Here is a 17,391-nt window from a genome sequence, read left to right on the forward strand (position 1 = left end):
GCATGGCAGCAGGGCCCTCTGCAGTACATGAATGATCCTCTGCTTTGGGTACAAAGGAAGCCAAGGGGCTTTGGCTCAGTGGCAGAGTATCTGTTTGGCACGTGGAAAGCCCCAGATTAAATCTCTGGCATCTTCAGTTAAAATGACCAAGCATGGTTCAAGTTTCCCTGATCCAGAACTATTTTATTTCCTTCTGTTGTACATGAAGAAGTGACTGCCTCCCTGGAAACAGCCAAACTGAAACAGAGATTCTCTCTGCCCATGGAATTATTTATACCACAATAAACATTATTATTTAAGGTTCTAGTAGATTTCTTGTTTTGTTTTTCTGCACTAGTCAGTCAGTCACAGTAACCTTTTATTGACATAAAACAAGTGTAAAACATATAGAAATAGGACTTAAAAATCCAACGAGATAATAAAATAGGCCATGGGGTTGCATAACCAAACACATCTTAAAATGATTATATGAGCTATAAAATATAGAATGCAAAACAGGCAGCATATTATAAAAGTATCTGAATTAGGACTCTGGCGACTATAATGGTTACCTCTGGATCACTGTCAGAGAGCAGGAATTGCAAGGTCATAGACTTACTTACAGAAGGCTCGTTTCTCAGCAAGGCAACAAAACTATCATCCCAACATCGCTCATATAAGGGGCAGTCTAGCAAAATGTGTGAAATGGAATCAGGGCAGTCAGAACTGCATGGGCAGAATTTCGCCTGATATGGGATACAATTAAACCTTCCCTCTAAAACCTTTGAGGGAAAACAATAGACAAGCACACTGGTTGGTTTTTTTAAAACATCAAAATTGATTTCTGTAAAAGCAGATCTCCTATGGATATTCACCTGCATATCTTTTTATTCATTTCAATTTACATTATCGACCATCTGACTTTCTCATTTGGGCTGAAGGTAGAATGCTGAGTGAGTCAGTACAGGATAAGGCATTCAGTAAACATTGTGATAGGATTCGGGTTGTGGAACCAACCAGCAACAAAAAACGGAACAGAAACAAAGCATAAGTGTTGACTGAAGCTTTAGTCAGACAGGTCTGTTCGCTTGGTGTCCCCAACACTCCAATTAAGAAAAACAAGAAACCAAGATATCGTTTTGTTCATCAGCTGGGGAACAGGCTCCCTGAAGGAAAAGCAGTGATCCAAAAGGCAGCGAGCACGCAGGTTCTCAAAAACAAATAGTTTATTACAGTACAATCACGTGGGCAATTAAATGGTAACCTCCAGTTCAATCCCCAAATCTCCTGGTGATGCCATGCACAGTTCTGTCGCTAGTGTGGGAGTGCAGTGGGAGTGTAAAGATGGTGCTGGAGGGCATTGCTTTTATTATGTAAATGATTAAAACACTTTCTGTTTGCTTACCCGTGGTCAGTTCATTTGGCATGAAACGCTATGCTAGAACTATGATTCTTTGTTCTTTGTTTAGCTAGACACAATCGAATCTATGTCAGTCACATAACTTGCTCTGAATACAATGGCCATCTATAAGAATTGCAGCTCAGAATGCATGAAGCACATGGGGAAGCGTTCTTGTTCTATGCTTGTTCTCAGCTGTACTGAGAAGCATTTCTTGAGTTTCAGCAGAAACTCAGACTGAAATTTTCATGTGCATCTGATTTCTGTTCAGAAAAGAGGTGAATTATAAAATAGCCATTCTGTATGTTTTTGTCACCCCAACGTGCGTATTAACAAAACACATGAAAGGATGTAAAAATTACACAGCAGGATGTATGTTTCAGTAATCTAAACAGACTCGTGGTACTCCGTGCTCAGGAAAGCTCATGTTGGACAGCAAAAGTTCAGTGGCACCTAAAAGAGTAGCAACACTTACGTATACATTTGTTCAGCTGTAAGGGACCAACACTGCTTTCTAGGGTTGCTAGGTCCCTTCAGGCACTGGCAGGGGACGGGAAGGTATGGTTGCCTGATTCAGGCTGGAAGACTCCTGGAGATTTGGGGATGGAGCTTGGGGAGGACAGGTGTGAGAATCTCCGATTATTCCCAATATGATGATGATGTTAGCCATTCAGTTGAGTCTGGCCCTTGGTAATCCTATGGCACAACTGCCACCATGATTTCTGATCTTGAACTGCTTCTTTTAGTTGTACAATGTTCTGGCCCGGTGTCCATTCTGATTGTATTATCTACCACGTTTTTGTTGGCCTGATTTCTTTTTTTCCACTGACCAATCCTAGCATAATTGCTTTCTCCATTGAGTTGGATTACATGATATGGCCAAGGTAAGTGAGGTGGAGTTTCGTGATTTTGCCTGCCAGTGATTTATCAGGCTTTATGCGCTGTAGTATTGTTTGTGACTTTTGCTGTCCACAGAACCCACAGAAGCTTTCTCCAACACCAGAGTCCAAACAAAGCAATTCTTCTATTGGCTGTTTTTTTTTTCATTGTCCAACTTTCACAAACATAAGTATCTATTGGAAACATAGTTCTAACTTATTTACATTTGGTAGTCATAATTATGTCCCTACTTTCCTGAATTCCAATAAGCAGGCTTGATTTTGGAAAAGCAAGCTCCTTATTGGAGAAATAAAAATCAGAACATCACAGGGGTTTTGCTAAGGCTGGGGAATCAAACCCAGCAGCCCCTTATCTACACTTTGCCAACAGCCCCTCTCAGCACCAAACAATTTGGGTGCAGAGTTCTTGTTCCTGAAACAGACTGTCTCTGGTGCTCAAGGCCTTGAAGAAGACAGCGATTCCCAGGCCGGCGGGGGGGGGGGGGGAGGTGGGGAGCGCTGGAAGGATGGGCCCAGTGCATCCACACCTAAGATCTAAGACAGGATGGCCAGCTTAATGATCCAAGAGGTTGCTGGGGATACAGGCATAATTAACTGGCAGAAGCATGCAAGTGATAGGAACCAGGTTACATGGCAAAAGTATAAATCATGGAGATAGATTCAAGCGGGTAGCCGTGTTGGTCAAAGCAGCAGAGCACCCTGAAGACCAACCAAGTTTTATTGAAGGTCTGAGCTTGCGTGCACAAGCACACTTCCTCAGATACGATGACACAGAAGCATGACATTGTCTCTGAGGAAGGGTGCGTGCACATGAAAGCTCACCCCTTGAATAAAACCTGGTTGCTCTTGAAGGTGCCCGTGGACATTTGTATAACTCAGGGCTTTGACCCCAGGGAGTCCAATGCGACAGAGTGCACCCTCCAAAGCACCCCTTCCCTCCAGGGGAGCTGATCTCTGTGGCTTGGAGGCCAGCTGCAACTCCAGGGGGATCCCAGGTCCCCCCCCCCCCGGAGGCTGGCACCCCCTAACCCAGGGGTAGTCAAACTGCGGCCCTCCAGATGTCCATGGACTACAATTCCCAGAAGCCCCTGCCAGCATTCGCTGGCAGGGGCTTCTGGGAATTGTAGTCCATGGACATCTGGAGGGCCGCAGTTTGACTACCCCTGCCCTAACCCCTCCCCTCAGCGCGCGCTCCGCGCCGTAGCTCCGCCTTGGTGACCGCCTGGCCAGCCATTGGCTGCTGGGACGGTTTCCGGAGACGACGCAGGGCCGTTGTCCTCGCGGGAGCTCCGTGGGGCGGCGAGGGGAAGCGGGGCCCAGCCGCGCAGGCGCAGACGCAGGGTGGGGGGTCACCGTCGCGGGCGGGGGGGAGCCATCGTCCCGGACTGCTTCGGGCCTCGGTCGCGCCGCGCGGCGAAAGGGAGGCGTCGTTGCCCTCGCTGCGGCCTTCGCCGCCGGCCGGAGCCTCGCACCCCCCCCCCCACCTTCCTCCTCGTGTGGCGCGGCTCTGAGGCCCGGGAGGACGGACTCCCCCCTCGCCCTCTCCCCCCCTCTCCGCCCTGGGCGGCGGAAGAGGAGGCGGCGGGGAGGCGCAAACCGGCCGAAGAAGGAGCTGGTGAGTCATTGGACCCCCGGGGGAAGGAGGGGGAGGGGGGAAGAGAGACCCCCCCCTCCTTTGGGGGCGCTCACCCGGGCCTATCCCCCGGCCTTCGCTGGCAGGGGCTCATGGGAATTGTAGTCCATGGACATCCGGAGGGCCGCAGTTGGACTACCCCTGCCCTAGGGACTAGTCAGACGCTGTAGAAAGAAGAAACAATGATCCAGAGATTTGGGGTTTCCTGGGTGCAAAAAATCACCGCCATTTTTGGAGCTAGGTATGGTGTCCTGTGCACCCTGCACGTTAGTCACCTATTATTATTATTAATATTGATATTATAATAATATTATACATTATTAGTCACGTTATTAGCTAGAAATGATGTTCTCTGCAGCCTGCAACTTAGTAACCCATTATTATTATTAATAATAATAGCTACTACTACTAATAATAATAGCTAGAAATTGTGTCCTCTGCAGCCTGCAACTTAGTCATCACACATTATTATTATCATCATCATTATTATTAATAGCTAGAAATGGTGTCCTCTGCAGCCTGCAACTTAGTCACCCATTATTAATTTATTATATATTATATTATTATTATCATCCACAACATCTTACCGTACAGACAGTGGAATAGAATCGTATTCTTGGTCTATTCTATCACACACCAAATGCAATTGCAATCTTTGTTACTTTCAGGAACTTTTACCTGGAGTCTTTTTAATGTGATCATGCATTACAGTATAGCAAGAGCCAGTGTATTTACTTGTTGGGTGTTGGAACTTTCTTTAAGGGGGAACTTTTACCTGGAGACTTTTAAGCATTATAATGCACTCCAGTGTGCTGAAAGTATTTACTTGTTAGCGTGTTGAACTAGCATGTGTTGGGAAACACAAGTTCAAATCCCCGCATTGCTATAGAAGTGCACTGATTGACCTTGGGCTGGTCATGTATTCCTGACCCTAGCCTACATCGCAGGGTTCTCGCGAAGAAGACAATAGAGGAGAGGAGAAATATGCATGTGACTATGACATGGTAGGCAAGAAAGGTGGGTGGTTGTAAATGAATAATTTCGGCATGCTGCACCATTCACTCTCTCGAGGGCATTTGCAGTAACTGGATAGTGTGGCTTTTTCGATGTGTTTTGAGTGCGTTTTCATTTTCCCCTTCCTCCAAAGAGTTTAAAGCAGCATGCATGGCTAGATTTTTGTCCATTAGTAATTTAGAGATCCAACAACATGGAGGGGGGGGTTAAACTTTTGAGAATCAAAGCTTCCTTTCTCAGAGACCCAAGTAGGCACAAGTCTTTTTTCTTTATTTCATCCTCTCCTCAATCCCTGTGACACAGCTCAGACTGAGAGAGAGAGAGACTGGTTCAAGTCACCCAGTAAACTTTCAGGATTTGAACACAGATCTCCAAGATTCTACTTTTAACATCTTAAACATTGCACTGCACTGGCTGTCACAACGTGCACATGTTCCTGTACAAAATGGCTTAGCTGTTGTGATTCTGATTTTGCATCCTCTGATTCCGATAGATCAAGAAGATAGAACTCTAGTTGTGTCAGGACAGTTCTGACCGGGTGGCAAGTGTCACACTAAAGTCATGTCCTGTGATGACAGCATATTTTGAGAATACAAGGCCTGCTGGATTGGTCTGACAGGTCCAGAAGTCTCATCTCCAAATAGAAGCCAGGCAGCTACATTTGGGAAGACCACAAGCAGGGAAGGAAGGAATGCCTTGTAACCTAGTCCTGTGTTTAGGATGATCAGATGCAGGGAAGGACAGGGTGCCTGCAGTGTTGGGAATTGCATGAAATGGGAGATATAGTCCTCTCTCATACATGCCTCTTTTCTGTTGTGCTGCTTGTTATTCTGTGGCTACTCAAAGACTAAATCCACTTTTGTTCACTGCGGCTTAACTGTCAAACTGATGTGCATTGGGATTGCAGGATTATCTTCTAAAAATAATAACGTGTGCCTATTAATAACAGTGAACAACAGTGTGCCTTGTTACTTGTTAACTGATTAAAATATTTATATTACGGCTTTCCTTGTTGCTCACAGTGGTTGGTGGGTCATAGTTAAAATAGTACAGTTTAAAACAGATTGGGGAAACCCCCCGATGCCTGCTGTTTTGACCGAATTATTGAATAAAGACAAAGAAGAGTTGGCTTTTATACCCCACTTTTCACTACCCTGAGGAGTCTCAAAGCGACTGACAGCCTTTCTCTCCCCATATCAGACACTCTGTGAGGTAGATAGGGCTGAGAGAGCTCTGACAGGACTGCTCAGTGAGAACAGTACTATCAGGGCTATGAGGAGCCCAAGGTCACCCAGCTTGGTTGCATGTGGAGGAGCGGGGAATCAAGCCTGATTTGCCAGATTAGAAGCTGCCGCTCTCACCCACTGCACCACTCTGACTGAAGTTTCATAATGATAGTGGCTCCCCTCACTTCCTCAGGGAGACTGTTCCACTGTGTGGGAGAGGACCAAGCTCTGTCAGGCAGGTCACCTTACATGGGGGAAGGACCAGTAGGTGGCGGCCTGAAGAACATTTTTGTTGCACAGGCAGATCTGGGAGGAGAAGGTTCTTTAGATGTGCATGTCCTGAAGGTTATTATCATTAACGATCATGACCAGCAACTTGAATGGAACTTGTGGAAAAAAACTGGCAGTGAGTACAGGTGTCTCAAGATGAGCAAGGTCTGTTCCCATTGGCTAGCTGTTGTCAGTAATCTGGCTGTTGCTTTCGGAGCCAGCTGCAGTTTCTGGGTGCTTTTCAAGGGCAGCTATGAAATTGATAGAAGACTCTTTTGGCTGTGCTAGCCTTCTTTTCAGACAGCGAGGCTGGGCCAGTGAACACCACTTGTACTTCAAAAGCCAGCAGTACTCCATCCAAAATAGGTGGATTCGTTTCCACTGAAGTATCTACCTTCTCAACCACCATCACTTTTGGGTTCTGTTTGTACCAGACTTGACCAGATGCTAAAGAGCATAACAGGAATCCTTCATCTTTAATATTTGTACAGGAGACGATTTAAGAAGGTTAAGCTTTTCTAACCCCACATGAGCAGTTGGACCAGTCAAAACTCTTCCCCTTTAAAAAAAAACAAACACGCCCTTTACTTCTTTACATTGGGACACTTTATTAAATAGATTATTTTCAAAACAACCATACATTAATTTTGATTTCCGTAAAACAAGTAAAAAAAATCTACTCTAGAAACAGGACTTCTTATCCCATGCGGTTGGCGGGTCTGAATGACTGGTCAATATCACGTAATAAAGATTAGTTCCTGTTAAAGCATCAGGTGGAGACCTATTGTTCGCATCACTCTGGTGACACCCATTGTTTGCATCACTCTCTAGACAGCTGTTACACTTCAAAGCTTAACCAGATCAGGTTTCCTCTGCAAAAACTCGAAGACCTTTGTTATCACACTGCCTTGGCTGAGATAGAAAAAGGACTCCAAAGGGCAAAATCTATCAAATTTTGAGGGGTAATTTTACGCTGCAGGTGGGTTCTTTTCTATGTAGAGCAGGCTTTCTCTACCCTGGGGTTTATTGATGGCCCTGGAAGGGTTTCCTGAATGGGTGGGTTAGTTAATTTGTACATTTATTTTTAATCGGATAAACATTTTGCAGGTAATTGACCAACTGGAGTCACGAAAGCAGTAGGTGCGAGCTTAAATGGACTCCGGGGAATGGTAGGTAGAGGATAGGAAGGCTTGGAGGATCATTGTCCATGGGGTCGCGATGGGTCAGACACAACTTCGCAACTAACAACAACATGGGCATGTAAACCCCCTTTCCCCATGGCCAGTTATGGCCTGGAGAGGGTGGGAAGGGGAGGGGCCCTAGGTGGGTGTGGACACAGCTAAGCTTCCCAAACAATTTCTGCACGATTGCACCACTTCTGGGGGTTCTCGAAGCCTGAAGACTGTTTCAGGTGTTTCTCAATGGTAAAGAAGTTGAGAAAGGCTAGTGTAGAGAAAGATAGCTGTAAGTGATAAATGTCTGTCTTTTGAGGCTATTGTGTACTAATGCACAAATAACAGTATCATAAGAGATCAAAATTGTATCACTTCTACATTCTTCTAAAAAGTGTGACCAGGGAGGAATTTTATCCCACAGTTTTCTTAGTTTTAACAAACTTATAGTTGGGATTGATCTTGTATCTACATAGATTCAGTTGGGACTTGGGGTGAGTAGGGAGGGCTGTTCGGTGGGAAAGGTGAATGTAGACCGATATTGTACAGTAGAGATTCTTAAAATAGTTTGCCAGGACTCCTGGGATCCTTAGTGAAAACAACCTAGTAGTACATTGATTCTTGCCAGTCCTCTCTTGTAGTGGACACGTTGGTGTGTTCTAATGCAGGCTTTATCAAGAAACCCTGGGGTTTCTTGATAGCCTAGGAAGGGTTTCCTGAAGGGGTGGTAGTTAATTTTGTATATGTTTTTAAAATTTGTTGAACATTTAATGGGCGATATGACTATATATGGTCATGTTGACTTGCCCCCCCCAATGGCCAGTGATGGGACTGGAGGGAGTGGAAAGGGGAGGGGCTCTGGGTGGGCCTGTCCACAACTATGCTCCCCAACCATATTTTGCACAGTCACACCACATCTGGGGTTTCCCAAAGCAGGTTTTAGCGTTTTCTCAATGGTAAAAAAGTTGAGAAAGGCTGTTCTAGTGTTTTCTTCATGGGAAGATAGGAACTTTTTAAAAACTAATTTCTTGCCAAAATGGAGGGGGGAGTAGAAATACAAACATAATGTCATGAACCTCGGCTCATACCCCCTTTTCTGATAGCAGTCTCCCAGTCTCCTCCAGGCCAGTTGTCATAAAGCCATAAATCCCTTTGCTGGTTCCTGGCCGCTTCTGCATTCCAAAGCTGCCCTCAGCAGGGTTCCCTTATCTTCCTCTCTTTCTTGTGACCTTGCCGGTCTCACTGGAGACTCAACAGGAGTAACAGTTCAGATCAAAGCTGGGTCACCTGGCTCGGCTGGGAACTTTTACATTTCTTTGTGAATGTACCTTTCCTGCCATCCTGGTCCCTCATGCCCCCCCCTCTCCTGCTTGGTCCCCCCTATAAGTACATCCTAATGTCTATTGTACCTCTGTTTCTGACAAGATGTTTGCTCAATGAGTCTTGGCAAGTATTAGCCTTTTTATGGTTTTGTTTAATAAAGACTTTCTTTTGGATCTGCGCTCCGCCTGAGATCTTGGAAGTTCTTTTATCACAGACTGTGTGGTCTGATTTCTGCCTGATTCCTGACACATAACAATAACAAATAAAAATATGTCCTTATGAAGCTGTCACCTGCATGCTGTGTATTCAAATGTTGATAAAGTTGTAATGTCCTCAATCCATTGATTTACAGGAGGTAGGCGTTTCTCTCTCCTCTGCGATAATATTGTTAGATCTCCAGCAGCCCCCCTCCCCCCAAGGTACTAGGGGGAGGGCAGATATCTTTTAAAAGACCTTTCAGCAAGTGTAGTTGTCTTAGAATGCTGAGTTCAGGATGTGGAATGTGTATCCCATTCAAAAGCAGTGCTTAGCAGATGGATAGTTCTTAAAGTTTTATATACGGCAAGTAAAGTACATTTCTAATCAGGAAGCCTTACGTGTTGAAAACTGCTTTCCCACCCAGATTTCTTTTGCTGAATGAAACCGCCCTAGTAAAAAGGAATGATTATCAAATCAGTTTACTTGCATAGTGTGGATATACTTTTGGTGTGAGTTTGAAATCCGATTCCTACACGAACCTACCCATGTTTTGGACCATAATTTATTCACCCCCAATCTACACCAAATACCATATATCTATTGGGAAATACAAATAGTACAGTTTAATACAAATATTTTTGAAGGTATGCAATCAATTTGGGGGTGAATATACTAATGGATTATTGGTAGCCATATTTATTATTTTATTTGGATAAATTCTATTTCTGTTTGAAGGCGTACCGCTGATGAAGGTGTTGTATACATTAATAAGAGAACCGAGATGTAAAGTTTGAGTTTTATTAATTTTGCCCTATTTCAGACCACCTTTTTGTTTCTGACTTTGTGGGTCCGATTGGAATTCTTCATTTAAACACAGGTAGAAACAGTCTGGATCCAGCATTGATGATGATGATGATGTTAGCCTTTTAGCTGTGTCCAGCTCTTGGTGATTCTATGGCTCAGCTGCCTCCACATCTTCTGATCTTGCACCACTTCTTTTAGTTGTTCAATACTCTGGCCAGTGTCTATTTTGATTGTATCTAACCACTGTGCCCGCTGTCGGCCTGGTTTCCTTTGGCCACTGACCAATCCTAGGATAATTGTTTTCTCCATTGAGTTGGATCACATGGTACGTGAGCCGGAGTTTCATGATTTTGCCTTCCAATGATATATCAGGCTCTGCGTGTTTGTGTCTTTTGCTGTCAACGGAATCAGTTCTCCTCCTTGCTGTGTTGTGCTCAAAGACTTAAACCCCCCTATATAGCTCAAAGGCTAGCTTCCCATTTGTCCTGCAAGAACGTAAAAATCAGCTTGCTGGATCAGACCAGCATCCGTTTAGGTCAGTGTTCTGTTTTCGATGGGGATACACTTGCAGGCAAGGCATCTCCTGTTTGCTTTTTAGCATTTGGTAATTCAGCATAGCACAAGCCTTTTGAACCTTCAGGTGGCAAGCATGCATAGAATGACTGGCAATTGGGAAACTCCTTTCCCTTGTCAAAAGGTGAACCTAAATATCTTTGAGAAGGTCTTCTGGATCTTTCTGGTTGGGGATGCTATTGAAGAAATATAAATAATTGCCTACATTGAGATGGGGCGTGGTAAGACTCAAACAAAATGATCTTTCTCTGCCGTGAATTGTTTCTTTCCATCACATATTCATTGCTATTCCAGCATTATTCTTAGCATGCTGCTGCTGTTTTCTAAAGCCATGGGAGATTAATGTAGTATTAAAAGATGTTTATTGGTATCTGGGGACTTAGATTGGGGTTTCATGCAGCATGAACTTAGTTGCTTCTCAATTATGTGCAGTTCTTTCCCAAATACTTTCTGTCCAGCTAGGTTTAGTGTCATCACTGGAGGTGAGCTATGGAAAATACAAGGGTGGGGGTGCAGTCTGTGTGGAGGTCAGCTGCAGATGAGGAGAAGGTGAGGTGATACCTTTGCAAAACCCACGAGTATTTAGGTGTTGTGTGTATTGAGGCTTAGTTTACAGCCAGAGGGCAGACTCTTAGGGACAGTGCTGAAAGGCAGGTAGGTGATTATAAGGCAGTTAGCTGATAGCTGATTTGAAGCCAGTTGCTGCTTGCTTGAAAGTGAGTGGGTTCAATTGTTGGTTTATTTTTGAGCCCTAATGGGATCCAGTAGTTTTCAGATGGGGCTACATGAAGCACTGTAAGGCGGGGAAATAATTGAATGTTAAAGCTACTGCTGAGATTTGTATTGTTAAAAATGTGTTCTCTGTGTTGAACTGATTAGAATCAAAGCTAAATCAAATTTCTGAATCATTTGTACATAACAATGACCTCAGTTTTCTTGAGTTGTATCGTCATCTACAGTTGTGTTTCTAAATTTCCCGTTGTATTACTGAATTTCCTTGTTAGATCTTCTCCAGATTACAGATTTGGCAAAAAAAAAAATTATTTATTTGATTTATATGCCGCTTATTTGATTTATATGCTGCTGCTCCAAAAACCAGCTGGCTGTGGAAGTTTGCAAAATGAATGAACAATGTAAAATCAACATAACCCTTTAAAAAAACCCTCCCATCTTTCCTAACCCCCCCCCCCCCCATCAAGCTGGAAAATGACAACTGTGTGATTTTTTTTTACCATTTACCTATTACAAAGGGAGCACAGGAACCATAGCCATCTAATACAATCCTGAAAAGGAAAGCTTCTCCAAACTTCCTCAGGCTGGAAACTGCAGAATTGGCTTCTTTTAGCTTTTTTTCTTTCTAGCTGCCATCTTATTCCCTACCTCTGAGGCTAATACAGTGAACAAGGCTTGCTACTTAAGCGGATTCAACCCAAACCTGATTCAAACTGCCCTCTTGCACAGCCCAGCAAACAGCTGATCTGTGGAAAGGCTTCTCTCAGAGGAATCAGCTATTTGGTGGAATCTGAAGGCATTTATTTGGATCTAAGTCCTTTTAAATGCCTCAGCTGAAAAAATTCAACTTTGCCGAACCTGAATCCCTGTGACAGTACTGGGATGTGGGTGATTTGCAATATACTGATCGCAAAATAAGTTGATTTTTTGTGTGTGCATATCCCTAGTCTGGTGTACTCAGAGCCTTTGGTATGCTACATTGCTTTGTCTTCTTGCATGAGGAGCTTTTAGTATAAATGGGTTTCTCAACTTAATTTTTCAGTGTGGATTACACTGTCAATTAAACCGCAGAATGGCATTTTGAGAACTGCTTCTCCCAGCCCTGTCATTCTCTTCCTGTCTTTCCTAATATGTAGCCACTCTCTTTCCTATATCTGTTTCTAAATTTATCACTTTTATGCATTTTCAGTGTTGAGGTGGCAGAGGAAAGAGATACACTCATGTAAACTTCCAGCGCAATGAGATGGCTCGGGGTATATTTGAAAGATGTTTCCTGATACCCTGGGGTTTGTTTCTTGATAGCCTTGGAAGGGTTTCCTGAATGGGTGGGAGTTGATTACATTTTAATATATTTGTTAAATATTTATTGGGTGATATGACCATATATAGTCATGTTGACACCCCCTCCCCGAAATGGCCAATGATGGGCCTCGAAGGGGAGGGGTCCCGTGTGGGCGTGTCCACAGCTCTGCTTCCCAACCATACTCTACACTGTCGCACTACTTTTGGGATTTCTCAATGGCTGAAGCATGTTTCAGGAGTTTCTCAATGGTAAAACAGTTGAGGAAGGCTGTGTTAGGTCATTCAAAGTGTAGCTTATTTTTGGAATGGACACCCCTGGAACTCAGTGAATTCTATTAAGAATGCCGTTGTTGATTTATGCTTCCATTGACCGAATCAGAAAAATTATTGCAATAGTTTGAAAATGGATGTACTTGGCATGTGCTTTTATAGAGACATTAAAACGTGACGGCAGTTCTTGTGTTTGCTGTTATAGAAACAGAGAAAATAATTTTTAGATCTGTTGGAGTATGCTTGATACAGTCCAAAAGATGAAAGCCAATACCGGACATAAACAAAGGGCCCCGGTCTTGATTTTTCTGACCAGTATGAAACAGATCAAACTGTCCTTTCAAAAAAATGCACCTGCTGCTATTTGTTTCCATATACTTTTCTACAGACACTCCTGAAAAATGAATATCATAACTTTTTCCCCCCCTATGAGTGCAGTTGCAATAGCTCAACTTGAGAATTTTACAGTGTTGCTCTCTTTTTTTTGGTTGAAGTAGTACACAATGTCAAAAATTAGAAGGAAGGTCACAGTGGAAAATACCAAGACCATATCCGATAGCACATCCAGAAGACCCAGTGTATTTGAAAGACTTGGACCCAGCACTGGAAGTACTGCAGAGGTGAGTTGAATTAAGTGTTGTTCCAAACATAGAACTTCCTCTTTAGGACAGGCATGATGGGGGAAAGCTCGTTTTCACAATGGCAATAGAGACATATTAGTTTTGAAGGAATATGGTGTATTCATAAAGGTTCTCATATCATCCACAAATACTGTGATCTGTTGTAGTCAAGTTGGTCTCTGTTCTGTCTCCCCCCGCCATTTCATTCATTCATTCATTCATTCATTCATTCATTCATTCATTCATTCATTCATTCATCTATCAACTTATATACCACTGCTGTCAGAGACTCGCAGCAGTTTACAATAAAAGAATGAGGGGGGAGCATTAGAGATTGCCGGGTTCAGGTGAAATTGACTTCATGATTTGATCCAACTTCCTCTTTGAAGGAGTCTGTTTGAATAAACATTTGTATTTGTGTTATGATGCTAGTAATTGGAGTTGAAAAGGAATTCCTACCCCTGGTTTGACCCTTGTAAAAGCTATTGTTGCTTTTTGTCCATTTTGGCCCTACTTGAGTAGCTCAGTGGCTTGAGACAGACAGACCTTTATGCTGCTTCCTTTAATATAATGTACATTGGGCAGGCCTTTCTGCCTGGGGTTCTGGTTCCTCTAAATCAGGGTCCTCAGTGTGCTGCTCATGGGCGCTATGGAGCCGCCAGCACCTTTCCTGGGACCTGCCAAGTGGTTTTAGAAAGTGGGCAGGGCTAGGTGGGGCTTTTTGCTCAAGAAGGCTTCTGATTGGCTATTGGGGATTTGATTGGCTTGTAGATTTTTCTTTAACATTGGTTTGCATAGCCCCCCCCCCCCCCACAACACCATTGTCTTCACTTTGTGATTCAAAGAAAATATGGCCGCCATTCTCTGGCAGGACTCACCACACTTTTTAACTACATTGTGTCAGAATTCCAAAATGGCCCACAAGCTCAAAAATGTAGTGGACCCCTGCTCTAAATTAAGGCGAGGGAATAGTCTAGGGCAGGGGTAGTCAAACTGCGGCCCTCCAGTTGGCAATGGACTACAATTCCCATGAGCCCCTGCTAGCGTTCACTGGCAGTGGCTCATGGGAATTGTAGTCCATGAACATCTGGAGGGCTGCAGTTTGACTACCCCTGGTCTAGGGAGAGTGGAGTACCTTTCCTTGAAGCACGAAGAGTTCTATTTCAGCTCCAGTTATCTGATCTGTTTAGTGCTATTAACATTTGGGGGTGATTCTCACTTTTCATATAAAATGGAACTGCTGTGTTGGATGACATGTGTACGGATGGATTTTTAAAAAAAATCCTTGCTTGTCACAGCTCATACATGTGCACTGTGTCCGAAGTAGCCCATGACTATAAAGAGTCATGTCCTTTGGTTTTAGGTGGTAGTACTGATAGAATTAGAGACAGATGATCTAACAATTAGAGCAGTTCCTCAGTGGAACAGGCTTCCTCAGGAGGTGGTAGGTTCTTCTTTTTTGGAAGTTTTTAAGCACAGGCTAGATAGTCATCTAACAGAAATGCAAATTATGTGAGGCAGATTGTAAGTGGGTGGACAGAAGGGATTGTGTCAGTGGCTCTTGGCCCTCTCTTGCACACCCAGGGAAATTCCAGTCACCACTTTGGCATCATTTGTACATGGAATTGGGGTCACCGTGGGTGGGCAGGTAGTTGTGAATTTCCTGCGTTCTGCAGGGGGCTGGACTAGATGACCCTGGAGGTCCCTTCCAACTGTACAATTCTATGATTCTATTGGCTGACACAACAAATTTCAACATTTCTTTTCACTATCCGAACTCCTGGAAAGGAGAAGCGGGTCATGTTACGGTTGGATTTAACATGCTTTGGTTTCCAAGACAACGATGTTGGGTTGGATTTTTATATATGTAGGTTTGTTTATTTTTAAAAAAAATGCTGTGATTTTTCATACAGACTGCACTTTCAAATTCAGTTTCAAATTCACCCAGTCATGTCTGTCTCTTAGACACAGTGTCGTAACTGGATGAAGACTGGCAACTGCCTCTATGGGAACACATGTAGATTCGTACATGGCCCTTCACCACGAGGTAAAGGCTTTAGCAGCAGTTACAGAAGGTAAATGAAGGACTCAGCTCTATATTCACATGCTTGTGAAAGCTGTTTTCTTGTGGCTTATACTTGCTTAAAGGAACTTAAAATGCAGTGACTGTGCCTTTTAGATCTGGAAATGTGGATATGCCATAGCTTGCGTGTAACACCAATAATAATAATAATAATAATAATAATAATAATAATAATATCTTGTTGCACATTAATTTCTGCTTGAACCATTTCACCTGATGTCAAAAGAAAATTTAATAAATGGATGGTTGAGTAATATTCCCTACAGCTTCTGTTTTGCTCGTCTTGCAGCTGCTTTAAGACAGTACTAAAAATGCATTGTGGGCTTTCCTTCTTTTGGTTAATCGATGGAGTCATTCCCCCCCCCCTTATTTTTGGGAGTCCTCGGTGTATTTAGAAATTCACAGCTTGTCTATGGCTTGGGCCCATTGCGTTGTTTGTTCTTATTAGTACAAGGACCAGCTAACAGTAGGAGTGACTGCCACCAATTATTGATAATAGTTAAAGTCAAAATTTCTTTTAAAGGTAGTCTGAACTTGCCATGTAGCTTTGCAATATTTATAGAGTTTTCTTCCCTCCAGAAGCACCAAGGAGGTACAGACTGTATAGTTCAGGGGTGGCCAAACTGTGGCTCTCCAGATGTCAATGGGCTGCAATTCCCATGAATCCCTGCTGGCAGGGGCTCATGGGAATTTCAGTCTATAGACATTTGGATAGCCACAGTTTGGCCACAGCTGGTATAGTTCTACCACTATATGGCTGCATATACCGAAAATCTGGGGAGCCTTAATTTATAGCTGCCTACTGTCAATTTGTGAATAGAGGTGATTATGCGAAAGACGTCAGAATAAAGTCACTGTTTATAGTGACTTCATTAAAGCCTGTGCCTGGTCAGAATGGATTTCAATCAAGGCAGTTCACATCAGTGTGTTTTAAGTCACTAGGACCGTTTACGCACTGGGAACTTCACTGCCCCAGCTCCTGTGCAGGAGCACAAATTGGGGGCGGATGAGGCTCACCAGGCCAAATGCTCCCCCATGTGGAGGCAGGAAGAGGTGGGGCAACCTGCCACGACTAAATCTCCAACCTGCAGCCCGGCATGAAACCTCCAGTGCGTAAATGGTCTAGGAGGAGAAAAGGGTAGATATAAATCATTGATTAAAACTAAGCTTTCCATGTTATAATTTACAGTTACTTATATAAGCAAGCACACCAGACTGACTGGGAGATGTTAGGTAATGCTGAATATAATGAATTTATGTTTGGCACTTCTGTGGGCATGAAGGATTGTAATTAAGAAATGGGGAGCAAGCTAACATTTTTCTTCCTTCTCTCTCGAGCACGCATTCCCATACTACTTGTTTACTAAAATGTTTCGAGTCAAGTAGAAAGGTGACGGAGGTATAATTGGAAGCGGAAGCGGCTTTAAAATCAGAATTCCCCTGCTGGGAGGGATATGGTAGTGTTTGCTGTCCCTCTGTCCCTTAATTCCTAGATTGGTACGTGCTCCAATAGGTTGGTTGGTGTCTCTAGATGAGAGCCTTTTCTTTCGAGACTTAACCAGTATGACAAAGCGGGGCTAGTTGTACAGACAAATTTATTTGAGAATCTGTTCAAAAATCATTTTAAAACACCCACATTAACCTTACCAACTCACAACACATACATCTATCAAACATCGATTGTATCCCTCACATTCAGAACATAACATTGTTGTTAAATGCTTTCACACAAATGTACATGTGTCAAATAAAGGCTTACAGTTGAAAGGATTCTGGTTTCATGTCACGATGGGCCTTCAAGTTTTGCTGTCGTTTTCCCATCTCCCTCTGGCTTTATTCAACAAATGAGAGTATGTTGTCCAGAGAGAAATGACACTGTAGATTCTTGCTCTCC

At 43.4% G+C, this 17,391-nt stretch overlaps 2 protein-coding genes across 7 annotated transcripts in view; both read left to right on the forward strand.

The window, feature by feature from the left end:
• FOXO1 (forkhead box O1) overlaps positions 1–17,391 on the forward strand; it is a 456,870-nt gene that overhangs the window by 375,637 nt on the left and 63,842 nt on the right. The window lies entirely within an intron of this gene.
• ZC3H13 (zinc finger CCCH-type containing 13) overlaps positions 3,599–17,391 on the forward strand; it is a 54,961-nt gene continuing 41,168 nt past the window's right edge. For 2 of the 5 annotated variants that reach the window (XM_077312544.1, XM_077312559.1), the window contains exons 1-3: positions 3,599–3,892; positions 13,289–13,414; positions 15,380–15,489. In XM_077312544.1, the coding sequence (XP_077168659.1) occupies positions 13,298–13,414; positions 15,380–15,489 (227 nt within the window). In that variant the 5' untranslated portion in view covers positions 3,599–3,892; positions 13,289–13,297. Of the gene's footprint in view, positions 3,893–13,288; positions 13,415–15,379; positions 15,490–17,391 lie in introns of those variants that run through there. The other 3 variants (XM_077312552.1, XM_077312565.1, XM_077312569.1) reach the window with 3 other exon arrangements.

The sequence above is a fragment of the Paroedura picta genome, chromosome 1 (assembly GCF_049243985.1).
Source record: "Paroedura picta isolate Pp20150507F chromosome 1, Ppicta_v3.0, whole genome shotgun sequence".
Taxonomy (NCBI): Eukaryota; Metazoa; Chordata; class Lepidosauria; order Squamata; family Gekkonidae; genus Paroedura; species Paroedura picta.